We start from the raw sequence: 27946 nt of genomic DNA on the forward strand, positions 1-27946 counted from the left end.
TCCTTCCCTTGTCTTCAGTCACATTACTGTCATAGGGTGACAGCTCTGAGGGCGGGTCGCCCTGGGGGTGGGGTCCGAGGGGTTGAAGGAGCACAGGCTCTGCTGCCCGTCGGCCAGGGTGGGATTTATGCGCCCACCCGGGCAAGTCACTTTACTTTTCTGGGCCTCAGTTTCCTTGTCTGCACTTACTTTTTTGGCTTCATGCTCAGAATTCCATGAGGTGAGGGTGTTAAGCGCCCACCTAGCACAGGGTCTGGCCTTGGGTAAGACCACTGAGAAGTGGAAGCATCTAGAAATCTTTTAAAAGAGTGTGGACCCTGCCTGGTGGCATGAGGTGCTTGCTTTTCTAAGTCAGAATCTTGAAAACTTACTCTGGATATCTCTCTCAGCCATTCTCTCCAGATTCCTCCTCAGAATTCCTATTTTATAGCCCCTGATCACAGGTATTTCATTTTTGCATGTCATCACCCCTTCCGTAACCAAAAGAAGCTATCACGGAAGGGATGAGCTATCAGCTGTCAGAAACAGGTTTGCCTTTTGCCTTTTTTTTTTTTTTTTTTTTTGCTCCTCCTCCCAAACCCCAAATGTCCGATTTCTGGAGAAATGCAGGAGCCAGGCAGTGGGTGACAGGAGGTGGCTGGTCCCCCTGGGCTGGAGGTGGCGGGCAGGTCCTTGGTGTGATGGCTCCACCCGCTCTGTACGTCTTTATTGGGAACCTGGGAAGGGCCAGGGGTGTGTCTGCGGGTAGTGGGTGGGGTTCACGTAGCAGGCAGGGCACAGACCAGGGCTTTGGTTTGGGGTCCCAGTGACAAAATGCGTTTCAGAAAAGGGCTTCTGCTCAGCTAGAGGATTTACATGCTGCTCTGAGACCGTTTGTTTCAGACTGTAAAAAATAAATAAGTGTGAAAAAAAGAATATTAGCTTGGCCGGTGGGAGAAGCTAAATAACTTGCTTGTGCTGGAAACTGGAGATAAACCCCACTTGCAGGTTGTTTTAAAAACTTGCATTTGATATATTAAGAGTTGTTATTTTCCCTTCAAATTAAGATTAGTTAAATCCATGTGTGTTGTGGCATGAAATATCTTTTTTTTATTATTAAATCGTGACAGCTAATTACTAGTTCTGTCTGCACCAAGGAGTCATGGAGTGTTCTAGACATGGCCCTGGGCTCCGGCTGGGGTGCTGGGCATTGCAGGGCTGACCTCAGTGCTTGGGCAGGGCCTGTGGATGGTGGGGAAGAGGGGGCCAACTTGGTCACCCACACTGTGCCAGGTGCTTTTCTTGGGTTACCTCACCTTGAAATAGATGTCAGTCTTGAAACAGATACCATTAACCCCACTCTGAAATAGAGATATTTCTAATCCCACTTTGAGCTGGGGCTCAGAGAGGTTAAGGGACTTTCCCGAGGTCACACAGCAAAGTGGAATCAGATTCAGGTCTGCCTGGCTTCCTCGGATGGCACAGGGTGTGGAGGCCTTTAGGGAGAAGAGGTATTCTAATTCTGCCCGGCTGGTGGAGCCATTGGTGGCAGGCACTATCTCTAGACCCCGTTCAAGGTGGTCTTTGAAGACTGTCCCGGGTATGACACTTGGAGATACTGCCAGGAGGCCCCAGGCCCCCAGAAACCTTGATGCACAGTCCCAGGCATCCTCATACAGTTGCCTACACTTCCTGGTGAAGGTGGCAGAAAAGCAAGCAATAAAATGTGAATTCAGATGAACCAGGGCTGGCATTGGGGTTTTGCCAGTGACTTGTATGACCTACAGCCAAATGTTCACTTCTCCAAATCTCCGTTTGCTGTACAACGGAGATAATCTTTCTTACCATTCAGGCTTGTTCTAAGGTTTGGTTTAGACAATGTATGCATATAGTAGGTCCCTGTGGATTCTTAACTGTTAATAATAGAGCCGCCAGTGGGGTGCATGGGGGTTCTGGCCTCCTGGCCTGAGCTGGAAGGATCTCTTTGCTGAGTCCCCATTCTTGCCTATTACAAGACTTGTCTGAGCTTGTGTAACTGGTTGCTGGTGAGGCTGAGTCCAGACCCCGTTTTTCTTGAATAGGGACAGGGTGACCTTTGGCCACACCAGGCTGCCCAGCCCTGTGGCTTGAGGCAAGCCATTTCCCCTCACGGACGACTGGTTTCCTCACCTGTAAACGAGGGTGAGTGGTCCCTGTCCTGTTGGCCTCCCGGGGAGGCAGGAGATGGCAGGTACCTTGGTAAACTGTCCAAACCACGGCAAAGCGTGTCACCAGCTCCGCAACGTGCCTGTAGCACTGAGTCGTACTTGGAAGTTGTATTGAATTAAGAAGACAAGAAATACCGGTCAGCTAAAGGGTCATTTTTTTTCTCCCCTTTTTAGGTCTTGGACCTTATTATCTGTGATTTATATAGGTTGGATCCCTGCTTCCAGCAGTAGGGCAGGAAGGGGGAAGGAAAGTAAAGGAAGAGAGTGAGAGAAAAAGGCACTGGGCTCCCAAGCGGAGAACCTAACCAGCATTCAGCCTCAATTATTATTATTATTATTAGGGTTTTTATTTGACAGTAAATAGTTAGTAGTTGACTTAAGTTTTTTATTAGGCATTTGACAGCTTTTTCCCCGCCTAATTTTCGTGCCTGACTAATGCATAACCAGCAGCTGTAGAATCTCTTCGGAGTGGGCTCTACGTCAGTAAGTTATATAAATAAGGCAGCCTGGCTCTCAGCCCCTGTGCCCTTGATTCCTCTTTTCACCGAGGAGACAAAAAGATTGAGTTTTTCATATTTGGATTTTTAATTTAACAACATCCTTGTTAGAACTTACAACGTGCCAGTCACTGTTTGAAGAGTTCTACACATATTAACCGATTTAATCCTCCTAGCAACCTCACTTGACAGAAGAGGAAACTGAAGCACAGAGATGTTAAGTCATTTGCCCAAGGTCACACAGCCAGTGAATAGGGGCCCATGGTGTAAACTCCGGCAGTCATGCTGTTTCCTGTGGTGAGGCCTGGGCTGCCGCTGGTCATATGTCATCCCACGTTCCCATCCACTGTTTCTGCCCCACCAAGGCGGTGAATCAGATATTACTTTCATTTTGTAGACGAGGAAACTGAGTCCTAGAATCATTAGGCGCCTTGCACAGCCACCCTGTGAGTCAGTGGCACGGTTGTGTCTACGAGGCTCCTGACTCCCAGCCGGTGACCTTTGCAGGGTGGCATGAGGTCCTCACCGCGTCATCTCCACGGAGCCCAGGCCGCCCGGGGTTCACGTGGGTCTTTGTGGCTGACGCGGGCCCCTTCTGCTCCCGATTTCCACCCTAAGGGTGAAGCTCCGTGATGGCACTTGGGGTCTAGTGTGGGGTGAAGGAATCAGGACAGTGGACCCCCCAGCCCTGTCTTAGGCATGTCTGTGGATTTTGTGCCTACTGCCGTCTGTGCAAGTCTGTCTTGTTAGGAGCTGACCCCCACCCAGGGTAGGGTTAGTAACAGGTGGGTGAGCTTACTGGATGCAGTGCGGGGAGGGGCAGGCCCCAAACCTGTGGCCCGCATGCTGTGTGACCTTGAGCAGACCCTACCCCTCTCTGGGCCTGAACTTCCTTAGCCAAAATATGAGAAGGAGCCACCAGTGGTTTCTAACAGCTGCCGGAGCCTGGCAGCAGGGTAGGGGGTGGACTTCAACTTTCCACCTAAATTCCCTTCCTTTTTTTTTTTTAAGAAGCCAAAAAGTTTAATTTTATTGAATAAAGCAAGTTCATTCAGGGACTTTCCTCATTTTTTACATATTGGGCTTAGGAAGTAGGTTTTCTTTGAAGAAATTGGTGGCTGAAAATGAAAACTATTACACTGAAGGATAAAACAGGGTCTCTTTCTGCTCCAAGCTGTGAAGATTCTTCTGGGAGGATTTGGGGCATGCACTGTGAGATTGATGGAATTTAGGCTCTGGGCACTGTCCCCAGTGTTGTAGATCTGGCTTGGTATTTGTTTTCTTGTTAAGAGGACCGTCCCGCATTGTCTAAACCTCAGGTCCCACAGAATCCGGACCCATCCTGGCCCAGGCACTGCTAGGTGGCAGCCATTGACCTAGGCGGGCAGGAGTGTCAGCTTGGCTGGAATTGAGCCCAGGGAGGAGCTCCAGATGGCAGGGCGGGGAGGATCAGGACTTGGGGGCCCTTAGCTGGACTCAGGGGTAGGGAGGCCTCTTTGGAGAAGGCAAGGCTTCGTTTCATTTTACTTTTAAGTTGGTGTCCTTAGGGCTCTCCCCCCGGCCTGCTGGTTTTGCTCTGGAGGCCCCCTTGCGTGGGGGGTGCTCAGGAAGGAGGAGTCAGTGCTGAGGCTAGGTGGGTGTGGGAGGGGAGGCCTGGGAGGGAGAGGTAGGACCACTTGAATGAGAGACAGGTCTGGGAGAAGGGCTGCCTACCGCTGCTCAGACAGCATGGAAACTGGGACCGCAGGCTCCTTTGGGTGGCAAAACAGCAACAAAAAGGGCCTTTCGTTGAACGTGAGAAGTCAGAATCCCCCCCTCCTGGTGTGGAGAGGAGAAGGCAGTTATTTGGATGTACCTACCACCGAGGGCGGGGTGCATCCCCCAGCCTGAGACAGCAAGCTGGTTCTCTAAGCCAAGGCAGTATTTGATCAGGGCTGCTGACCCTGGCGGAATACCCCGGGCAGCTTCCACTGCCTTCATGTTCCACGTGTGGACACAGCCTTAGGCGCAGGCAGATGAATCCAGACTCAAAGGTGCCGGCAGGTGCGTGGGTCCTCGCCCACCCAAGAAGAGCCCGCATGTGCAGAGCCCCGCGGCCTGACAGCCTCAGAGCCTGGGCTGTGATGGAGCACGAGGGAGGATGCCTGTCTAACCCAGCAGTGTCCAGAAAACACGCTTGTTCTCCTGACATCAGGTACCAAGGGGATCCTTGAAAGTAGTGGAGGAAACGCTGGCTTTATTTCAAAGGCTTTTCTGGGCCAGAGCATGGCGTCTGGAGAGCATAGCCCCCAGCTGGGTTCTAGGGGTCCTCCCCTGCGGCTGAGGGCCAGGGACTGCCTGTCTTGGGCTCCGTGTGACCACAGTCGTCTAGGGTTCTTCCTCTCCCTTAAGGAGAAACAGGACAGACCTTTGATGACCCCCTCCCACCCCAGCAACTGGCTAAAACGTTTGAGGTTGGTAGACCCCACAGAACTAAGTTCTCCAAGGGAGCCAGAGTGGATTCTTTCCCCCTCCCACCCCCGAGTTCAAAGCCAGCCAATTAAGAAATCTAAACAGTGTGGTCTTCTCCCCGCATCGCTGACATCATTGGCTTGTAAAACTTTCCCTGCAAAGGAGGCGAGGTGACTTTATTCGCTGGGAGAAAGAAGTATGTAATTTTCCTGATCTGGCCTTTGCTTCGGAGGGAAGGAGAGAGGAAACAAATGAGGCCTAAGACAGCAAACAAGGTCCACACTCTGGGGTCGGGGTCGTGCTGCCCGCCCGGAGCACAGCGGTTCCAGACTCCGAAAGCAGCCTGCTCTGGGGAATGCCCGACTCTGAGGGTTTCCGAGGCTGCCCTGCGCTTTGGGGCCTGGGTCGTTGGCGCGTTACGGGGGGAAGATGGACACCTAAATCCTCCCAAGTCTGAGACTGAATCCCTTTCTCCCGCTCCCATGAAACCGGCCGGCACCTGCCTCACCACGAACGCAATTTCCCCCGTGTGTCCTGACGGTTACAAACTGTAAGACTCCTCTGGCCGCCTCTCCGGATCTCCAGCGACTCCCCAACCCCCAACGACTCCCCCGCCCCCAGCCTAGTCCCCTCCCCTCCCCCCGACGGTGCCCACCACCTGCAAACCATCCCCTCCCCCGTGGGAGGGGGCGGGGACGGAGCGCCTCCTGCCACACCGGCGGGGGACTTTAGGCCCCGCCCTCCGGGGCGGCCTCCAAGGTTGGGGTCCATTAGTCTCCCTTCTCTGCCAAGACCGGGCACACAATGGCCTTTTCCGCGGCGGGTGGTGCAGAGCTCAGGCAGGGGCGAGGGGGCGGCCGGAACCCCCGCCCCCCCCCCCCCCCGCCACCTCGTACGGGAAATGGGCAGACACTCTGGCAACTTCGCGACCGCTCCGGGGGCCTCCCCTGCGGTCGGTGCCCCTCTCTCGGCCGGTCCTGGTCCCGCCGGGGGTGCAGAGGCTCTGCTCGAGGGCCTTTGGGTGCGTCTGGCCCCCGCGGGGCAGCCGGGCTCGCCGACTCTCCGGCGGCCTCTCCGGTCTGCGCCCCGGGCGCGCGGCTGTGCGACCATCAGTCACTCCTTCCTGCCCTCCCGGCCCCCGGCCGCCGCCCACGTAGACTGCGTCTTCCAGGGGCGGGAGGGCCGAGGGGGCTTCAGGCCCATGCATAATTCGGGGGCTTAATGGGCCAGCTGCCCGAGCTGGGCGGCGAGGGGCGGGCGGAGGCGCAGCTGACCCTGCCCGCGTCTGGCCTGGCCGGGAAGGCGCGCTCCTTTCTTCCTCCCGTGACAGCTCCCCTCCCCCTCTCGGCCCGGGTCCGTGGAAGGCGGGGGGCGGGCGAGTCGTAGGGTTAGCCGAGGGGAGGGGGCTTCCTTCGCTCCTCCGTGCAACTTTTCCTCGGGGGCGGAGGCGTGCAGTGAATCGGAGACGCCCCAAGAGCCGGGGGAGTTGGAATGCAGGTTTCTTCGGAGCACTTTGCTGCCCTTGAGTCTTTCTTTCCGATATCCTCCCCCCTGGTCCCCGGCTCCGAAGCCGCCCGGCGAGCTCGCCCCTGGCCCCGGGCCAGCCCTCTTCCCTGGCAGCGCGCGGAGATGGATGGAGGCGGAGACCCAAGGTCAAGGGCGGGGAGGCCGCGGGCCCGGGGCCCCTTTGTGCGCGCAGGGCCGCCTTTCCTCCACCCGCCGCCGCCGCCGCCGCCGCCCCCTCCCCAGACCCCCCGGCGTGCGCCCGCGCTGGCGACCTTTCCGTGCGTGGGGAATTGCATTTCAGGACTCCTGAAAACTCCTGCCAGCGGACCCCCCCCACCACCACTTTCCCAACCGCCGCGCGCGAGGGGCGGGCCTCCTAGGCTGGGGTGGCATTCCTTCCCTGGCGTTGGTCCCGTGTCTTGGGGGCGCCTGGGGATCCCCTCTCCTCCTGCCGCCTGTGCTCTAGAGGGTCGTGCCGCCCTCATCAACCCGCCTTGGCCCGGCCCGACAGAGTCCCACAGTTCCGTAGATCCAGGTGAGGCCCGGTTGGAAGGTGCCTCAAAGAGTTCCCTTGTGCCTTTTATGTCCATCCCGGGCCAAAAGCCCTGTCCCAAAGTGGTTTTCCTTGGAGTTTTGTTTTGTTTTTGCGGGGGAGGAGAAGGGAGTCTGCTTTTCTAGAGGGAATTCCTGGGGCTGGGATTTTAAAGCACTCAGGAACAAAAGTGTTTTCCCAATTGTGTGGGAATGGAACCCTCCACTAGAATGGAGCACGAAGCCTCCTGGAATTACAGGGAATTAATGTCAGTCCTTCTTCCAGCCCGACCTCTTACAATAACCCCCCCCAAAGAGAATCTGAATGCAAATGGTCACCGTACTAGGAGTCGCTCTTTATTTTTGCTTCCTAAAAATTGGCCTCCAATTGTTTAAAGCACTCCAACAGGCCCTTAAAGACCCAGAAAAGCATTGGTTGGACGCCCAATGTATTAACCACAAAGCTCTTAAGAGAATGTTCAAACATTTCCCCAAAGCTGTTGCTCTGGAAATAAAAATGTATGCTGTTTGCCTATAGAAGATTAAAAGTTTACCTTCACCATGACAGCTTTTCTAGCTAGAATTGGAACCATGTCTCTATTTTCCATTATTCAGAAGTAGGTCTGAACCAAGCAGAATATATTTGCTGTAACAAGAGTCAAGGTAATTAAAAAAAAAAAATGTATATACGTATATATTTATGATGTGGGCTGACCCAAATCATAACAGAATATTAATATGGCACTTTCTGTGCTCTCAAAGGCTAAAGTATTTTGTAAACAATGCTTTCATGGCATTTTGAGTAGGAGTTGATCACAAAAAATCTCAGATTTAGCTTACCCGAACTTTGAGCAGCTAGCTTTTCTGCTGAAGGCATTTGTCAATTTTTTTTTTTTTTTTTTTTGAAAGGCCTACGGAAAAGGTAACAAATTCAACACTTGGGAACTCAAAGCTGCTGCCAGTCCTGGACAGGAAGGTTTTCATATCTGCCTGAACTTGCTCGTTGATTTCTCAGACGTCCATTTATAACAGTTCTAACAAGATAGAATCTGCCTTTGAATATCTGTAAATACGGGTAAAGATCACAATCCGACACTCATAATGGTCCAAGACTGAAGAGGCAGATTCTCATGTTTGATTAATATTTATATTACCGGATTCCTTTACAGAAAGGAACATGAAACACTAATTATGGGTGTGTATTCGAGGGGCCTCCTCTTGGGTCTCTGCAGTTCCTTTAGAGGGATGTCCATTTCAGGATTTTTGGAGACCAGGTGTGTGTGTGTGTGTGTGTGTGTGTGTGTGTGTGTGTGTGTGTGCGCACGCGCGCGGGTGTGACTGTTCATGTTTGGCTTGCAAGACAGGTAAACGTGTGATTGGCTGATTTAATGGCTATCGCGAGGAGGAGGAGGCCACCTTATTTGTTTTCTTTATTTTGACGGCTCAACAATGATAAAAATTACGAGTGATTTCTCCCGCTAGTTTTTGGTTAAGCCTTGGGGCAGAGTGGTGGAAGGTTCTCGTTCAGAATCCTCGAAGAGAGCTCGCAGCCCCTCTGGGTCCTCTCCCTCCTCTGGAGGGCACACTCCTTTCAGTGTCGGAGCGGCAGGTGGGCTGCTTTTGTGGCATGTTGTTTTGAGCTGTGGGACAGGTCTGCAGGGCACAGGTGACTAGCCTTTCTTTGATCAGGAGCCATGTTTTGGCGATTTGCTTGAGAACAGGGGATTTTGTTCGCTGGATCCTGTAGAAATACCCATGACATTGGTAGCCAAAGGGGTCCCGGGGAGGCCTCCTCCAGAGGTGCAGTTAAGCATCTTCAATGTTACTTCTGTGGGCAATCTAGATTTTTCTTAGAGGATTTTCTATGAGCATGGCCTCCCAGGCAGTACCTGAGTCTGGGTTAGACTTGTGATCGGTATTAGCTGTTGCTGTTGTGCCGGGGGCCGTGTTGAAGCATCCTAGACGCAGGCAAGGACCTGCAAGTCTGAAATGGGTTTGTTCCTAAAAAGCGCAGGGCAAACCAGTTCATCTCTTCCTTTCTTCATCTGTAAAATGGGGCTATCCAATTGTTTATGCTCTGCTGCCATCCAGATATGAAAACACATCATTCTGGAGGAGTGAAGTAATTGCTGATTGCAAAGACACCATCAAAGCGTAAACTGTTCTTGTTTATTAGTCCATGGGGATAGGGTGACTAATTTGCAAAGGAAAGGAATGGAACAGCTACTTGTGTAGCTTGTCATTTTCAACGGGAGGGGGAAGCATTGGCAGATTTACGAGGGTTGTGAGGGGCAGGACTTGAGTTTCCAATTTAGGAACCTAATACCAATAGGAAACACCTCTCCCCATCCCCATTCATTTTAGGGAGCTGCCCCCTCTCCCTCAGCTCCTTGTTACTGTTGGGGACTGTCACGTGATTCAGAATCCTAATACAGCGTTGTTGTCCTTGACCTGAATACACCAGAAAAGGTATCTTTCCTGACATTTGGTGTCTGGCCCCGGGAGAGGAGTGAAACAAAGGGAGTGTAGACTTGTGCTGGGGGAGGAGTGCATACAGCAGGCAGCCTTTAAGTGCACAGTCTTGCTAAGTGCAGGTGAGGAAGGAACTCAGTGCAGACTGGTGAGGAAATTCTCGGTTTGCTATACCACCGTGTCACAAAGCTAACGAAAATTGGCATCTATGCCCACTGAGCACACAGCTGGCTACGCTGAAATGGTACCTTCACAGGGGAAATGGGAGGCCCCAAGTGTCCTGTTGGGGCTTCGTCTTACATTTTTGTTGCCGTTTTTCTTTTGAAGAGGCTTGGATTCTTTTTCCAGCAAATGCTGAATGACTTGAATTCGACTTTTAATAGGAATCACTTCTGGCAAGGCCCCAAACCTCTGGCTTAGTTTTTTGCTAGTTGGAAAATACGGATGCTTTCTTTACGTATGTGGTCGGTTCACCCCAGGAGGGCCGAGACCCCAGGCTTGAGGGTTGGGGTCGGGGTGGGGGAGTGTGGCACGCCGTCTTCTCCATGGGGGACGCGATGGAGCCCCTAGTTCCCTGGCATCGGCGTGGGAGCTGGAGGAGGGGGGGCGGAGGAGGCAGGGCAGGTCCCGTAGCCTGTGTCGGCGCAGGCTTGGAGCCAGAAGCTGTCTGATGCTCCTTAATTGAATACAGAGCTCAGTCAATTCCACGTGGGCATGCAAGGGTGGGCAGGGAAGGCAGTGAGATTACCCCCTGGACTTGGAAGCTCGGAACCCCCCCAACCCGGAGGGCCTCCTCGCCGTTCCCTGCACCCAGCCCACGTGGTTTGCAGAAGAGGAAGGCAAGTGTGGGGGGCTGGGGCCAGGATCTCGCAGCTCCCATGTAAATATTGTTTGTATGAACTGGGTTTTCCATCTTTTGTTAGTGGCAGCTCGTTAATTAACCAGCGGATTACTGCTGCCTTCTTTTGACACATGCATGTATTTGGGGGCTAAAGATTCTTGTTCTCCTAAAACTCTGAACGGAGCCGGAGCCGTTCAGAAAGTCCTTGTCCAGGGCCGCCCCCCACTCCACGGTCCCCTGCTGGCCCCCCCAGCTCCCCGCCCCCCCGACTCTGTCCCCTCCTCCCCACCCTTCCTTCAACCCAAGTGGTCTCGTAGCTGTGTGGAGGACAGACGTTAAACACAGCTAAATAAATCATGTTTACGCTTGGCGCTCTTGGTAGTGAAAAATCTGTTGGCTGTTTTTACTTCCTTATTTCTCAGCATTTGCTTCCTACCTGTTTTTGAGCACATGCCCAGAAATAGTAGTTTTGTCAAATGAGGGGATAAATGCCAGCCAGCCTCTCTTGCTGCCAAGGAAGCTGCTGGATTTTGCAAAACAGAGTGATGTTTTTTAAGTGACACTAATTTTTTTTTTTTCTCCCCAAAGAAATTAGGATGTATTGTAGAATAAGGGTATTAAAATGCACTTAGGGAAGGGGAAAAAAAAACCCCTCACTCGGTCACCTGCACAGCACAGGGACCTGCGGCGAGCAGGCTTAGAAATCATCTCACTTTTGTTTGCTTGGCCCGGAGAGCTGAGTCGGGTTCATTTCTGCCCCAAGACTTAATTTTCTCTGCCATTTTGGATGATGTGGTACAAAGATTTTTTTTTTTTTTTTTCCTGTTTTCGGGTTGGTGTTGTGTCTGTTTAGTTTCGAAGGCCTCCTGAGCAAGTGCTTGCTGTGATCATCGTCTGAGGTGATAGCTCAATTCTTGTCCAGGTTTGGGGTTTGGAGCTTGTTGGGATTCTAGCTACACTTATCGTTGTTTATATATAAGAACAGCTCGGGAGGCCTCCCTTCCTTTGGGTTTTTATCCATAATGTTGTTTGGGGGTATCTGAAAAGTCATTTTCACGATGTGATGCTGTTTGCTGGGCAGAGAATTACAGCCGAATATAGGCTAGAGATTTAAAAAAAATTTTTTAACAGTTTCAAAATCAAAACAATGGCACATAAATGTTGGGTGCTGCTTCCAGGAGGCTAGGCGGGTCTTATCAGGGAATCTTTGCAGTGCATTCAGTCTGAGGTCCAGGGCATCAGCTCTGTTTCAGAGAGAGCCAAGGGAAAAGAAAATTACAACAAAATCAAAGTCAGCGTGCTCTGATTTCCCCCAATTTCTAGTGGGAATAGGACCTGCACTATCGGTTTCTTTAATTACATTAAATGGCGGTGTAAACCTCAGCTGAATGTAAACCCCTGTTACAGCGACACCGGCAACGCGGCTAGACTGAATCGCAAGGAGCAATGTTATTGGTGTTAATGTGCTAACTCTCTTTATTAAATTAATCCGGCGAAGTGTTAATTTTTACAAATTTTGTTGTGCACACACTGTACGTCACTGTTGGTGTGTTAGGAAGGGAAAATGATTTCACGTTGAAAAAGAAGTAAGAAGGTGGCTGTCAGACGGCTCCCCGAGAAGAGACATTTGTGATTTTCGCCATCCAATGCTACCTGCGCTGAAAGGAAGGCTCACAATATGTATATGAAATGCCATCTACATACAGAAAAGTCAGTTAAAGGAACTATTTTGTTGAAAGTAATTATAGGCCTGTTCGGTGTGTTTTAGTCAGTGACATTTCAGACTTGGCTTAGAAACATAAAGAGGCCGTAGAAATATTTTGTTCTTATGTGATGCAAAGCATTGAACCTCAGTGTTTTATATGTCCATTAGCGAAAGGTGAAAAGAAATGAAAGGAGAAAAAGAAGACTCAATGAACAACAAAATGCAGGAGAGAGCTGGGTTTTTTATTACAATAGTAGAGATCAGTTGCATGTAACTCTAATAAATGCAACTAAACCCCAAAAATGCATTTACACTGTAGCGGGGTGTTGTTGTTGTTTTTAAATCCGATTGGATGTTTTTTCTTCTTTTTCTTTCTCTTCCTCCCTCCCTCCCTCCCTTCCTTCCTGTCTTCCTTTATTATTTTTTAAAACACCCTTGTAATCGAGTTAAATTTCTAGTCCATCTAAAACAAGGAACTCCACTGGCCCTGGTGGTTGCGGGTTCCCTTATTGCCCAGGTAGAATTTTACGGTCTGATCTTAAAAGAGGTGGATGATACCTCTACATTCCTCAAATCCACAACTCCGTCAACACCTGGGATTGTAATCCTTTTTCCCGCTGCTCCTCTCAGACTGAGTCATGAGCGTAACCTCCTCCCTGGGCACCTTGCTGGGCATTCCAACGGCTTGATGTTCTTTTCATTGGCCGTGCTGCCTTATTTTCGTTCTTAATTCTCTGCGATTCTCATAGTTCAGACTTTGTCCTGTGGTTCCACTGCATACTCTGTACATGGCAAAGCCAGCGTTGGGGTTGGTGGGACCTGCAAATCACGACAACTCGCGAACTCACCAGTCTGTAAACAAATGTCAGGATTCAGTGTTCCCAGGCATCCCTCAGATACCAGGCCCAGTGGATGCTGACACAAAACAAAAATATGCCCTTAGTTTAAAACTCACTGTAGGCACCAAATCTGAAGGATCACCTCCTGGCGTATTTCCCTTCATGTGACACGTGACTTCTGTCCTTGACTGTGGATTTCCCCCTCCCCCCTCCCGCCAGGCTGAAACGAATGGGGACATGTCTAAGGCCTGCCTGGCCAAGCTGGTCATTGGAGCTTGGCCATCTGGGAAAGGGCTGCAGGGTCCTGACCCCAAGTTCCAAAGTCTTCCCGCTTGAGATCCAGACGATTTAACCAGCTTCGGACTTCCACGTATAGACTGAGCTTTTTGCCCAGGGGTGCTTCGTGAAGATACGTGCTTACACTGTTTGTGGCTCCTGATGCAGTCCGGGAGAAGATTCCTCGAGGATCTTGCATACATTGTGTTTTAGGGCAGAGACTGCTGCAGATTGAAGCTGCTACCCAGCTTCTGATCAGAAGGCCCAAATCAGGGGGAAAGGGGAAATTCCTCTGCTAGGTATTGGTCGGCTGTTTTTGCTGGTGAGATTCACAGAGTCTGTCAACTCTGGTTTGTCCTTGGCCTCTATAGATTGCGTGGAATGCATGCAGACATTTTAACATGCCCACATTGCTGATGTATGCATGCGTGTGTGTGTGTGTGTGTGTGTGTATGCATATATGTACAATCTCTCTATAATAGATGTTCATGCATACAGTTTTCTAGCTAGTGAGACGCATGGTTTCACCTTCTGTTGGCCCCAGGCCTGCCTCTTCCAGGATCGTGGGCCCCAATTTGGCCGACCCTTCCTGCTGAGGTCATCCCAGAGGACTCATACCTGTTTATCGGTGTGTGTCTCGAAGCCACAGTGCCTAGGCCTCACCTCCCGGCTGGGGAACAAGTGATTGTGTTTTTACTGGCATCCCAGCAGTTCAGAGAGCTCCAGGGATTAACCCGAAAGACGGCAAAAGGAGAGTTGAAGCTGTGCGCTTTCTCCTGCAGGTGTCCACGGGGGGTGTCATGGTCAGCCCGAGTACTTGCTCTGCTGCCTCCATCTTACCCCGAAATGGTTCACAGAATATGGTTCAGCCACACCCTGCCTCCCCGGCAGTGCCTGAAATTTCCTCTGCTCCCTTATTGGACCTTTTGGAAGGGCCGGGGAAGGTTTTGGAATTTGTGATGTAGCCTCACTGATCCTTGGCTCAGGGCGCAGGAAAGGGGATCTGCTGCCCTGGAGTATCTCAGCTGCTTGCATCTTGAGGAAATTGTGGTTGGTAGTCATTGGAACAGGTGCTTTTGGACCTGGCCAGGGGGTGTGCGTGTGTGCCTGCTTCTAATTGCAAGATGCAGCTGCCGGGGAGGGTGTTGCCTTTTCGAGCCCCGGTGGAAGGAGGAAAGCGGGTGTGGTGGTGTTTTTTGGGGGCAAGGTTGTTCCTGCGCCTCGCCTCTCCCTTTCCTGGGATGCGTTAAATGTGCCGCGCGTACTGCAGAGCAAAAAATAGTTGAAGCGGTGATTCACCGTGACAGATCTGAGCGGTACAGGAGGTGGGAGGCGCACGGGGGGAGGTGGCCAGGCTCGGGGTGTCGGGGGGGCTGTGCTTCTGGCCTCCTCTCGGTGGCCAAGCCTGCTTGAGAGTGTGGGTGCAGGAAGATGCCCTGGTGTTAACCCAGGGCTCTGGGTGCTTTCTGGATGGTCACTGGGGCAGTGGCAAGTGTACCTAGCCTTAAGCCCAGAGATGTTCTTGCAGGCTCCTCCCTCCTGCTGCCCGGCACTGGGTACCCACGGTGTACCTAAGCCCGGCCAGGCCCAGGCTGCAGTGACGGAAGCCAAGCAGCCCCTTCCACCTGCATCGGAATCTCCACCCTCCCAGGCAGGCGAGAGGGCTGCTGTTTGCAGCATGCAGCCTCAGTAGAGGCCGGACATGGATGGGAGCTATGTGTTTTGTCTCTCCTGTAATGACCGTAAAGGCAGGCTTGAAACACAGCTGTGCAAACCCCGTGAGACCTCATTTCTCCTTTTTTCCTTGCTTCTCTTCTAAAGGACCTTACACATGCACCCCCAAACCCAAACCTGCTGCAGCCAGGGACACCCTGGTGGGTGCTCAGACTTGCCTGACTAAATGTGAATCCAGTGGTGGGGAATGGGACTTGGGGAGCCGCAGCTCCCCATAGAGGATTTTTAGGCGCCCCAAATGCTCTGGTGCAGTGAGCAAGCCATGCCCCACACCCACTCATCCTCGGGGCCGGCCTTGGGGACTTGACCTTGGGCTTGCAGGTTGTCAGGGCGACTTACTGCATTCACTTACAGCCTTGTATTGCCTTTCTGCTTTGTCTTATTATACACACACACACACACACACACACACACACACACACACACACACACACACACACACACACACACACACACACACACATAGAATGAAATGAAAAACAAGTTCTAGTCTTCACTGCTTCCCAGAGCTTGGTTATGAAAAACCAAGAAAGAGACATGAAATAATACCTGTGGAGTGAAGGAATTTATTTTTTGAGTACCCCTCCCCCAGGACCCTTGTAGCTCGGAAATTGAGTAACAAAGAAGACCCCTTAGAATCTTTCTTCTCTATTCCTGCTGTCTCAGCCACTCCCCACTCTCTACCCACCCCTCCCCAGTCCCCGCAAAAAAGGGAGAGAGAGAGAGAAAGAGATGGATGACGGAAAGGCCTGGGTTTATTGGGTAAGTATTCACTGCCTGTCTCTAAGGTAGCGCTCTGCTTCTTTCAAATAGGAAATTGCCAAAATGGATGTCATCGGCTGCTAATTAGATGTATTTTAACCGCAGGATCGGTTTACTAGCTAATACTGTTATTATGTGCTTCACCGTGAACCCGTGGTGGAGCTGTTAAAATAGGAGCCCTAGCAGACAGCTCATGGAGGCTGCTGGATTGAGGGAGCCCTTTCCCTCGGTGGCCCTGCAGAGGCCCAGGCCGGACCCCATGCTAGAGTCTGAGTCTGCTCACATTCTCGAGATCTACCTGTTATTCCCTGTGACCACTTTCCTTAGGTGTTTTGACCAGGGTCTGAGTCCAGAGGAGGCCCTGAGCTCTCCAGGTTGGAGGCCCCAAGAATCACCCCCCCCCCCACCTCTAGATGTCATGGTCCCCTGCCTTTGGGCCTCTGGACCAGCCTCGAATCAACAAATGACCACTTGCTGCGGACATGCCAACCCCAGGCCACATCCCCACTACGCAGTGCCCCACACAGGCAGGTCAGAACCTCCATCACTGGGTTTTCGAGTCTAAGCTGGCTTCCCTCCATCTTCTCTCTCTCGCAAACCAGGAGTCCCAATTTCCCATCGGGGTGTGGGGAGGTGGGCTAGAATCAGGATTCTTCAGTGTGAGCAGAGCATTTGACTTCCTGTGATTTCTCTCTCTCTCTCCCTCCCTGCTACCCCCTCCCACTTAATACATAATATTTTTATCATCCCTAAGACAAAGTAGCTGGCAAAATATTTAAGCGATCGAAAGAAATGTTTTTATTTGCCCGTGTGTGAACTGGGTTATCTGCCTATCTTGTTTATGAAATTTGGGGCTGCCTTTCCTGCAGTCTGTTCGCCTCTCAAATCTTTCCCGGCTCCCATTTCCATATTTCTGCGTGCATGTTCTTTGTTAATCACTTGGCAAGTGCTTATTTGAATATTAAAAATTTCTTTAATCATCAAAGGCAGGAGCACAGTCTCATGAATATTCATATTTCCCCCCTCCTCAGACTGGAGTCTAGTTCATTACCCTGCAGTAAAAGCCAAACAGCCATCAATTGCCCTCATTACAGGCTCTGGCGTTTTGATTGGCTGCCTGCTGCCCAGAGCTTTTTTTTTTTTTTTTTTTTTTTTTTTAATTTTTTTACTTTTTCCTCTTCTCCTATGAGCTGTCTTGTACCTGCCAGCAGCACTCCCCTGCAAAAAAAAAGTCAACAATGCAAGAATAAATTTCTCTGGTTGAAAAACAACTCTGCAGACTTGTCAAACAGACCTCGTGGTTTGCTGCCACCGAAGTGGCCGCCAGCACTACCTGCCCTCCACCTGCAAAAAAAAAAAAAAAAATCGCAAAAACCAAACCACCAGGAAAAAAAAAAAGGTGGGGGCAGAGGGGAGAGAAATTAAATAAATAAATAAAAAGGAAGAAACTTGAGCCTCAGAGATGAATATTTGTCAAGAGAGTTGACGTAAGTCTCATTTGCATAATGACTTTGTACTTCTGCATTAATAAAATTTGCATATGAAGCCATGTTAATTACTCCTGATCATGCTTTTTGCATTCATGCATAGTAATTTTCTCCGACTTGTGAGAATTAATGTCTTGGCATGGGGGGAGGGGGCGCGGGGACTGTCAGGTTTCCTTGCCAGTGGCCCTCACTCACATGCACTCGCTCCCTGTCTGTCTCCCTCCTTGATCTATGACTCATTTTTGCGCCATCAGTAGGAGTTCTTGGCTTAAAAAATGGATCCATTGAAAGGCAGCAGTAGGGAGAAAAATATACATCTCCTGCACAGTGTATTCTAGAGCTCCTCTTGCTAGCTAGGAATCTGTAACCCTCCCATGTGGGAGGGGACACTGAGGATGCAGCGTTGGGAAAGGCTCGCCTTCCCCTGGAAACCAGGCTGGGGCTTTTCCAGGGAGTTTTTTGTGTCTGCATCAGTCGGTGTGGGCGTGTTTGCTGGGTAGCGCGCATGTGTGCACAGTCGGGCAGGGCCATCTGCAGGGCCCCTCTAGAAGGGAGATGGGTGGTTACAGACTCCCGCAGAATGGAGGCAGTCAAAATCACCCGGATTTGGAGCTTAGGAAACATTTTAGGGGTCTTAATTTTGGTCATTTTGTACCTTTCTGTACGGATTGCATAGAGGTAGAGGCTCAGCCCTCTGAGCCTTCTGGTGTTGGACACCCAGCCTCAGTTTCCTTGTTTGTGAGAGGAGGGTCCTAATGGCTCTCTGATAGGAAGGCTGCTGGGCTTAAATGAGATGACATATGTAGCCATTGCTTATTTCTTTTTCCTTTAACCAAAGTGAACTTCCATGGTAAGGAATCGAGCCAGCCAGGATTTTATCTTTAAGCCACCTGGATCCCAGGTAAAGCTGAGGTGGCGTCTTGGCGTCCCTCTGCTACGTACCTCGGTACACGTGTGTCTGTTCCAGTTCCAGAGGGGAGCCAGCCTAGATCTTAAAAGAAAGTGCCTTTTTAAAGGAGTGCCTTTCAGGGCTTTGTGGGGACGGGTGGTGGTGGCCTTTGCTGCCATGCTGTGGGGAGGACCCATAGAGAGTTAGGGAAAGTTCCAGAATGGAAAATAAATGAAGGATAGTGACGGTTATTGGGTGTTTACTAGAAGCCTGGCTCTGGTCAGGCGTGTCCTGACCTTCCTTTAAAGGCGAGGCTCTGAGACAGTGACTCAGCCCGGGTCACGGCGGCCAGGAGATGGCAGAGGAGGAGACGGATGTGGGCCTCTCTCGGACGTTCTCCTCTCTCCGAGGCAGCGTAGCCTCTGTGCTCTGGGCTTCCTCTGCCTCTGTGTTTAGGTGCACAGTCTCATCACAGGGTCTCAAGTCCTCTGTCAAGTGCGTTCTGGATTCCCTGGCTGTGCTTTTCAAGGCAGCCGACCCCAGGGCTGGGAGGTGGCCAGGGACAGGTGCTGCAGCCAGAGCCAGTCTTCACGTTGGGCTTTAAAAACAACTGAGATGAGAGTCACATAATGTAACATTCACCAGTTTAAGGTGTGCAGTCCGTGTTTTTGAGTATGTTCACAATGTTGTGCAGCTGTCACACTATCTGACGCTAGAGCATTTCCATTATCCCCCCAAAGAAACCCTCTACCCTTTAGTCCTTACTCCCCCGGCCCCCCTCCCCAGGCCCTGGCGGCCACTTCTCTGCATTCCGTCTCAGTCTCCGTGGGTTTGCTCTTCTGGACACTTCCTGTCATCGTACAATAGTTGGCTCCTGGCATCACCTTGGGCTTTTGCAGCTTCAGAAGAGTGTTTTTGGAGTTCCACCTTGGGGCAGGGTTCTGGTTTAAGCTACTCCGGCTGGGTTGAGGGGACCTCCCCCAGGGCAGAGGGTCCTCTGAGAGCGCCCTTAGGGTCCCCTGTGGGCAGCTGAGGATCGGAAGCTCCTGAGCCTTGCTGCCCTCTCCCCTGCGTCCACTGAGCCAGTCCTTGGAGCAGGTGGGCTTCATGGAGGCCAGAAGTCTAATGAGGCCACTCAGAAGCCCCTCCAGGGGGCGGCCCAGCCCCCCAGCCCTACCTGAGTTGGAGGATGACTTTTTGCCTTTACAGCCTAGCTCAGCCCGACCTTTCCAGAAGGAGAGGGGTGCGGCCAGACACGCCCTTTGGTCCTTCCTCCCAACCATGGACACACAGGTCCTGCGCCCTTCCGGCCTGGGACAGCGGTTACCTGGGCATCCTGCTGGTTTTCTCAGCCATGGTAAACGGTGGTGGCTGTGCTGTGGCCTCACTCAGAACCTGAGGGCCCGGAGTTGTTTTTTGTAACCTCCAGAGGTCCGACTCGGCCCAAGGACCCCCAGGCTCCCTCCCACCCTTCCCCTCCAGATTCTGGGGTGCCCTGGTAACTCCACCCCAGCTGCAGCCCCAGGCGGAGGCAGGGCACATCCAGGCTTTGGAGACACACTGGGTTCGAGTCCAGACCTCCCCGAGCCTCAGTTTCCCCCCTGTGGAATGGGGGGTGGCCTTCCCTGCCGAGTGGGGCGTTTGTGGTGAAGTGAGCCCAGGTCCTTGTGGTAGGGGCCCAGCACAAAGCCGCTGTCACAGGTACGATGACCCGGAGGCTTCCATGGTGTGAAGTGGGGCTGACGTGGTTGACAAGGACGAACATGCCGTGTCCACTGCTGGGGAGTCTCAGGCAAGGGCCAGCCAGGGCAGGCTTCCAGGAGGAGGTGGCCGACACTGGTCTCAGGTGCTGACCTTTCTTGAGGGCCTGCACCAAACCTGGGGCTTGGCCTTGTGTGCAGTGTCTGTGGCTGGAACAGCGCGTGAGGTCTTGGCCACACCTTCCAGGGCTGTGTCATGGGCTCAGAAATGGCCTGGGCCCTGAGCCTAGCCTAGCACAAGGTCTTCATTGGCCCAGAGGGGCCAGGTGCTGGTGGTGGTGTTAGCGCTGGCCTCTTGGCAGGACGTGTGCAAGTGGTCCTCAAATGCTCTAATGCCCCCCGTCCTGGATAATACCTGTTTTGGAGAGACAGGGGGCACAGAGAAAGAGCCCTGGTTCTGGAGCCAGGCAACCAGCCGGGGTTTTGGTGGGGCTGGCTGCCTCTGTCTGCAGTTTTCTGCAGCCACGTCGTCAGTTTCCTGGCCTGTGCAGTGGGTCTGCTGAGCCCTGCCCCCAAGGGCATGCTGGGAAGCCCACTCACGATCAAGATTGATAGGCTGCTGGCTCACGGTGGGCTTGCAGGGCCCTGTGGCTCTTCCGGACGGGGTACTCCCTCATGGGGGCCATAGAGTGGGCAGATCCCCGTCCCTGTAGACCTGTGCGGGGCACTGACAGCATGGGGGTGAGGGGTGGCATCCCTGGCAGTGCCGGCCCGGGGCCCAGCTGCCCGGCATCTTGTTGATGTTTTCCTTTTGTCTGATGCTTCTCCGCTCAATTATTTGCCCAGGGAATTTGGGCTTCTTCACTTGTGGTTTTGGCAAGGGCTTCACACAAATGTTTTGCCCTGGTGGTCTCTTAGCCATTTAAGATAAACGGCCAAATCAAACGCAGGCCTTGCCGGGGAGCCCGGGCGAGCTGTAGGGCTGGTGGAGACAGGCAGGCCCCTGGCCCTGCGCCGTGGCTGTCAGACTCCGGGGAGGTGTGAAGCGGGGTGCTGGGCGGTGCCAGGGCTTTCTCGGGGAGGGGTTTCAGAGCTGTGCCACAGGCCTTGGGGCTTGGGTGCTGCGTGTAGGTGTCGGTTGCTGAGGACCGTGGGCCGGCTGGGGGTCCTCCCGGCTGGAGGCTCAGCGGTGCCCAGGCGCTGGGAGGTGGCCTGGAGGTGCCCGAGGCCTGCACCAGCAGCCCATCCTGATAGAGTGAACAGTGGTGGCCTGGAACTTCCTGGGGCTTCCAGAGGGGGGTGGCCCAGATTTGGGGAAACAAATCCCCAAATGGAGTCGGCTCCAGAACACTCCAGAAGTCCCCACCTGGGGAGACCTTCCTGGGATCAGGGCCCCCCCCGACAGCTCCTACCTGTCCCAGCCCCGGCATTAGGCCTCACTGGGATGGAAGTCTGGTCCCGAGACAGCCCAACCTGGCAGCTGAGGACGCAGGAGCCCCTCAGGCCCCACCCGCTTCCCTGACCCCTGACCCCTGACCCCTGCCCGGGTCCCAGCTGCATGCCCCTCCCCCACCCCCGCCAAGCCCCCCACGGTGGGGGGGTCACTCTGAGCCTCCCACCCCGGAAGGGCAGCCTGCAGCCCTCTGCCCCGGGCCCCGTTCCGCACCCTGAAGCCCTTGCCCAGTCCAGGGTCCGACTGACCAGCCTTTTCTATTGTTTTCTCTCCAGGGCCGTGCAGGCCTGCCCAGCTGCCAGCGACGGCCCCCATAGCTGCCTCCTCCTCCCACCCTCACACATCTGTGATTACTTCACCTCTGCGTGCCCTGGGCGCTCTACCGCCCTGCTTCCCCCCGCCGTGCTGCAGCGCGCGCCCTGTCTCGGGTGACGGGACTCAGGGTGAGGGTCAGACGGAGGCTCCCTTTGGATGCCAGTGTCAGTTGTCAGGTAACCGACGGCCGCGGTGGGGGCGGGCTCCCGGGGATGGCGGGGGTGCCCTGGGCAGGGCTGGCGGCTGCCTCTCCCAGGTGGGCTGGGGCAAGGTGGGGACCCAGGGGAGACGTGCAACCTGCCCCCCCGGAAGGCACTTCTGGGGAGGCGCCGGGGAAATGGCGAAGGATGTCGACAGAGCTGTTCCCGGGTGCCCCGGTCCCCATTGGTCAGGAGATTCCCCCCCCCCGCCCCGTGCCTCCACCCATTCTGAGGTCTCGCTCCCAGAACGCCTTCCCTCAGCCTCCAAATTTCATCTCTTTGGGCTGTTGAGCTAAAGTTTAATTGGATAACGCTTAACATCTGAGGTTTTCTTCTGCCGCCCCCTCTCCCCAACCCCAGCCGGTACCCTCACCCCCAGTTCACGGCTGGGAGAAGATTCTTTGGTTGTCTGTGTACATCCCTGGAGCCGTCCAAAATGCTGAGTTTCTCTTTGCGAGAATGTGTTGCCCATTAACTTTTAGAAAAAAGTTTTCTCTGAAGGAGCCTGTTAGCTTCGGCTCTGGGAGGGAGTGAAACATTGTGGGGTGTGTTCGGGGTGGGGGGTAGGGGGCGGGGGCGGGGCTGAGCGCCCAGCTCCGGGTCAGCGCGGCTGCCCGTTATACAGATGGGCAGACGGCTCAGCGTGCCGCCCCGACCTGCCCTCTGTTACATCCCCTCTCCCTCCCCAGACAAAACCCAAACTCCTGCTCTGGCCTGGGGTCCCTGGAATTTGCAGGCAGGGACCTCTCACTCCAGCCTCTCCTGCCCAGTATCTTCGTGGAGCCTGATGCAAAAAGCTCTGAGGCCACGGGAACCGGGATGCTGACACAGACACCGGTGGTGGCGAATGTCCCGCAGGGGCCGGAAAGGAGGGGGTCGGTGCCGAGCCGGGGCAGCTTCTGTGCGTCCCTGCTTTCTCTTGACTCGAGTGGTAAAAGGAGAACTATGTTTATTGGGCGGGTTTTGCTTTTAATTGAAGCTGTCCCAAGGGATGGTTCCTGTTAGAGCCACAGCCCTGCAGAGGGCCACAGGCGGCCCAGCTCCAGGGTCAAGAGCTCCCCGGGCCTTCCTGCTGGTGGGGTGGCCTGCAGCCTTCAGCACCCCTTGCTGTGACGGATCGTGACATCGTAGGTACTGGGTTTGTGCCTTGAACGCACAAAGCAAAGACTGAATCACCTGGGAAGGAATCTGCACAGCTTACAAAGAAGCCGGCTCCCTGCCGCGGGCTGCCCGGGTGCCCACGGTGACTGGGCGTCCGGTCCCAGCTCCGTAGGTCTGTGCCGTGATCCCTGCTTGCTGAGTGTGGGACGCCTGCTCTGTCTGGGTGGCTGCCCTGCTCCAATGGCTTCCTGTAATTAGTGCTGCAGCCCGGCAACCACTCGGGGGGCCGTACTGTCAAAGATCAGCCTGAGTGTTCATGACTGGACTTGGTTAAGTTCTGTGGTGCGGGAACACGCTCTCCCTGGCAGTGGAGTGCCTGGGGCTTTGCTTAACTTTCCGCTTTGCTTAACTTCTGGCTCTGCTTAGAAGCTGTGGTGCCGAGCAGGAGCTGTTACACCCCTGTTTTACAGATGGGGAAACAGAGGCTTGGGGCGGGTGAGTGGCTGGGCCCAGGTTGCAGAGCTGGCATTTGGTGTCAGGATGCCTCTGGACAAGGCCACCCCTCTTCCCGCTGAGCCACGTGCCTCTACCTACATCCTGGGGATGTTCTCACCCAGTCACTCTCAGCCACTGTGCCACCCGCGTCCTCGTAGGGACCTTGAGTTGAGGGCCTACTGTGTGCTGCCTTGTGCTAGGCGTTTTGTGTGCATTCTTGAGTTTAATGCACACAGTCACCTTAGGAGGTGGGTTTACTGTCCCCACTTTACAGATGAGAAAATGAGGCTCACCTTCATTTGTTCACTCATTCTTTTTTTTTTTTTTTTGGCCACGCTGCGCGTCTTGCGGGATCTTAGTTTCCTGACCAGGGATCGAACCTTAGCCCCCAGCACTGGAAGTGTGGAGTCCTAACCACTGGACCGCCGGGGAGCTCCCCGTTCATTCATTCTTGTGCAGACCACAGTACGGTCCGTGACAGCAGGTCCCAGCCCTCCTGCAGCTTGCAGTCTGGTGGGCCGGGTGGTGGAGGGGGGGTGGGGACCTGTAGGGAGGGGATGGAGGGCAGGGGTGGGGGTTGATACTGGGTTGCTCATCCTGCACCTGCTTCACCTTTGGCCTTGGCTCCCCTGGCTTAGAGGCTTTCTTCAATTTTGGAATTTGATGCCGTGAGGGCTCAGAGCCCGTGAGCAGCCCCTATGCTTGCTGGCAGTGCTGGGGAGGGGGGTGAGGTGGGGCTGTGTCTGTTCCTGGGGTCCCTGGGACCTGTCCTCCTGACCTGCTAAGGGGCCGACTCTCAGCTTCCGATGCTCTACCCTGATCACGGGCACTGATCTTTCATCAGTGGGTCTGCGGTAATTAGCCTGCACCAGGTTGTGGCATCGTATTTTCAGGTCAGTTTCAGTACCTGAAAATATCCTATTCCAGTGGTTTTGGTCCCTTTGTGGCTTCTGTCCCTGGCACTGGGCTGTTTGCTAACGTGTTTTTAGTGCCTGTTTAATTAGTAGTTTGAATGGAGTCATTAAATTCCCAGTAACCAGTTAGGAAGAAGCGGTCCTCTGTAAAGATGGAAAGGGGCCGCCGTCCTTACTTTGTTCTGTCCCTTTTCGGACCAGGATGCACCGAACCTCTCTCTTCAAATTAATACGGAAAAGCCCTGGTGTAACCGTGTTCCACACAGGTTAATTGCAGGCCCGTGAATGCATTTGAGGTTATTTATAGAAGGATGTGATATTATGGGGGAGAAAACCACACAGGTATGTGTGTTTGTGTACCTTTCCGGCCGGCGGCATCCCAAACAGCCCCGTCTCCCAGGACCCCAACCCCAGATCTCCTTCTGACGGCCACAGTGGGAAGGAGGGGTCCCCTTTGCTTTTTGACTCTGTTGAGTTGGGGTGTTCCTGGAAACTGAAATTTCTTCCCTGAGAAATTCCACATAGGAACTTCTCCAAGGTGCCTGGGGAATCAAAAGTCCAAGGCTGTGGTCTTGGCCTTTACTCCACCTGGCCGGTGACCTTGAATAAGTCATTTCCCTCCCTGGGCCTCAGCTTCCCCTTGTGTAAATATATATATATATATATATATATATATATATATATATATATATATATATATATATACACACACACACACTCACATATATGTGTATACATATATATATATATATACACATATATGTATACACATACACACGTGTGTGTGGTACATACGTAGCATTTAAAAACGAGGCTCGGGCTTCCCTGGTGGCGCAGTGGTTGGGAGTCCGCCTGCCGACGCAGGGGATGCGGGTTCGTGCCCCGGTCCGGGAAGATCCCACGTGCCGCAGAGCGGCTGTGCCCGTGAGCCATGGCCGCTGAGCCTGCGCGTCCGGATCCTGTGCTCCGCAACAGGAGAGGCCACAACAGTGAGAGGCCCACGTACTGCAAAAAAAAAAAAAAAAAACGAGGCTCCTCATATTGATCTCTAAAGCAGAACATATTGATCAGTTTTGATTACTGAGATGCTAGGGATGCCTCGGTACCGGACTTGGCGGGGGTCCCCAAGGCAGGGGTGGGGTGTTCAGAGAACCACTGGGCTTTGGACACCTGAACCCTTCCCTATTCTGAGGTTTCTACCATTGGGAGGCAGTCCTCAGAGTCTCAGACTGCAGGGTGAAGGCTGCTCAGTCCTGTATGGCTCTGTGACCTTGGACAAGTCATTTCCACCCTCTGCCTCAGTTTCCCCAACTATAAAATGGGGGTCATTGAAGACTTGTTCTGAGGACTGGCTGAGGTCATACACGCCAGGTGCTGAAAACAATGCCTCTTGCTGAGCGAGCCCTCCAGACATTCTGACTCATGCATGAGCAGGCTGGGTTTCACATCATTATATCATTACCTGCTCGGCTCTGTTTGGAATCAAGCTGGATCCCTAGTTTCCATTCTTAAAGGCATTTAGCCTCTTGGCTGGCTCAGATCATGCACCAGCATTGGGAAGTGGAAAAGGAACCGAGAAACTTCATTGCATATTTAAAAGCCACAAATGGTCATCAGCCGTAATGATTAATACATGCGCTTCGTGAAGTTCAAGGTCTTCAGCAAGAACGCACAGGATCCCGGCTCGGGGAAGTGAAGTGTTTGGATTTAATAGAAGGAGTCAGTTGCAGTCATTAGTATATGCTGAAATCACAGGGCAATCTTGTAAAGTTAAATTCAATTTACTTTTCTACTGAAATTGTGCTTGCTGTGTTATTTAACTAGTCTGGGGTTTCTTGGCATGGGTTAAAGGGACAATAAAGATAAAAGAATACCTGTAAGTAAATAGTAGGCTTTCACAGTAGAATCTGTTGTTTTCTCCTCTTTCAATTATATCCCAGTGTTCATTTTGCGTTGATTTTTATAACCGAATCCCTCCAATGGGATGCCGTAGCTTAGACCACCCTAGCTGTGGAAGCCTGATGCAATTAATACAGTCTGTCTGGAAAGTGGTCTTATTTCTGGAAGTTTTATGTTAATGATATGGTCTGTGCTTTGCACATTTCATACCAGAACAAGAAGCAAGCCGTAGTTTCATTTCGGTCTGGGTTTGATTGACACTGGAGGATCAGTGGGCAGCCGCAGGGCGATGTGGACCAAGATGGCAACGCTCTTCAGGCCCCTGCTGTTGCATGCCTCCAGTCTGGGACGGGGGGTGCGGAGGCGCTCCGGTGGGGCGTGGGGGCCTCCATGGAGACCTTGGAGGGAGGGGTGAGTATGGGGTGAAGAAGAGAAGTGAGTGTGGGTGAGCGTGGGTGGACAGAAGCACTCTTTCAGGGAAGGTTCCAGACACGCCCTTGCCTTTCTCCTGATTCTGCAAAGTCCCATTCCTTGTGGGGTCTTTCTGGGCTCACCAGGTCCCAGGGGCCATGGTGGTTGGATCGCTGTGGAGGAAGGGCTTTCAGGGGAGTTATTAAAAATTTAAAGAGTCATCTGTACGCCCTGCGCCGGTGTCTGCATCGTGCAAGGGGCTGGTGGTCCAGCTTATCAGTGGTTCCTGGAGTCTGTTCTGGTGTCTGCTGGCTCCTTGGGATCACACGCTGCTGCAGAGGCTGCCCTTGACCACCTGCCTTTAGAACCCAGGCACCTCCTTCAGCAATTGGAGGAAGTGCCGGGAGAGGCCATGGAGAGCTGCAAGGCTCCCGGGACGGAGGGTGGCAGGGCTTGGGTGGACTCCAGAAAAGTCCCCTGTCCACCAGAGCTGCAGACTCGCATCTCCTCCAGCACCACCGGGCGCCAGACGGGGATTGGGGCCCAGAAGGAGTGCGATGCTGCTTAGTGGGGGGGCAGGGGCACCTACCCGCATGACTGTCCTTAGATGAAAGGGGGGTCCCAGCAACATCCCGGACTGGAGGCCGGTGCAGCCTCACCAGATTTCGTTTCCCTCTCCAAGCCGGCCCTTCAGACGTTCTGAAGGCAGAGCTAAATCAAAGAGTTCTGTTCAAATCCGCACAAGATGTTGCTGTTTTTCTGCTCTGACAGGAGAGGCATTTGGAAGTGCAGTTTCTTTCTTTCTTTCTTTTTTTTTTTATAGCTGTCTTAAAAAGGAGTTTGGCTGTTTAGCACAGCTGGCGCTCATTACATTATGCACTGGCAAATAAAATAGCATGTGTAATTAATTTTTAATGCAGCGCTGGGTGCAGCGCTTTAAAGCAGTTAGTGGATGTGAAGAACCAGCACTGGCCACCGACATCAGAGATCTCAGAGCAAGGCGACCACGTTCTGCAGCTTGAAAGGGAATCCGAAAGGGGCAGAGGAGGCTGTGCGCCCTCTGCTTGGATGGAATGGTCCAGAAATGGGTCCACGTCTGGTGACCTGAAGGCTTGAGTTAATTCTAAACGATCTAGGATCAGGGGGCCCCGAGAGATCATCTCTCCCAACCCCTTCATGGTCTAGATGGGGACACCGAGGCAGGGAGTGGGGAAGAGACCATGAGATGTGTGGGGCGGAGCTGGCTTGGACCGAGTCCCCCAGCTCTGCCCACCAGGCTATA

The 27946-nt window shown here is 53.1% G+C and overlaps 2 protein-coding genes across 5 annotated transcripts in view; both read left to right on the plus strand.

The window, feature by feature from the left end:
- The window catches only part of SETD3 (SET domain containing 3, actin N3(tau)-histidine methyltransferase), a 206915-nt gene extending 199062 nt beyond the window's left edge, over positions 1-7853 (plus strand). The window contains exon 14 of the transcript XR_010839410.1: positions 7835-7853. The gene's annotated coding sequence lies outside the window, so the exon portion shown is untranslated. The remainder of the gene's footprint in view (positions 1-7834) is intronic.
- The window catches only part of BCL11B (BCL11 transcription factor B), a 91102-nt gene that overhangs the window by 17933 nt on the left and 45223 nt on the right, over positions 1-27946 (plus strand). For 2 of the 4 annotated variants that reach the window (XM_059057140.2, XM_059057141.2), the window contains exon 3: positions 21605-21820. The exons of the other annotated variants lie outside the window; for them this stretch is intronic. In XM_059057140.2, the coding sequence (XP_058913123.1) occupies positions 21605-21820 (216 nt within the window). The remainder of the gene's footprint in view (positions 1-21604; positions 21821-27946) is intronic. 4 annotated transcript variants of the gene reach the window in all.

This window comes from Kogia breviceps, chromosome 3 (assembly GCF_026419965.1).
Source record: "Kogia breviceps isolate mKogBre1 chromosome 3, mKogBre1 haplotype 1, whole genome shotgun sequence".
NCBI classification, from domain to species: domain Eukaryota; kingdom Metazoa; phylum Chordata; class Mammalia; order Artiodactyla; family Physeteridae; genus Kogia; species Kogia breviceps.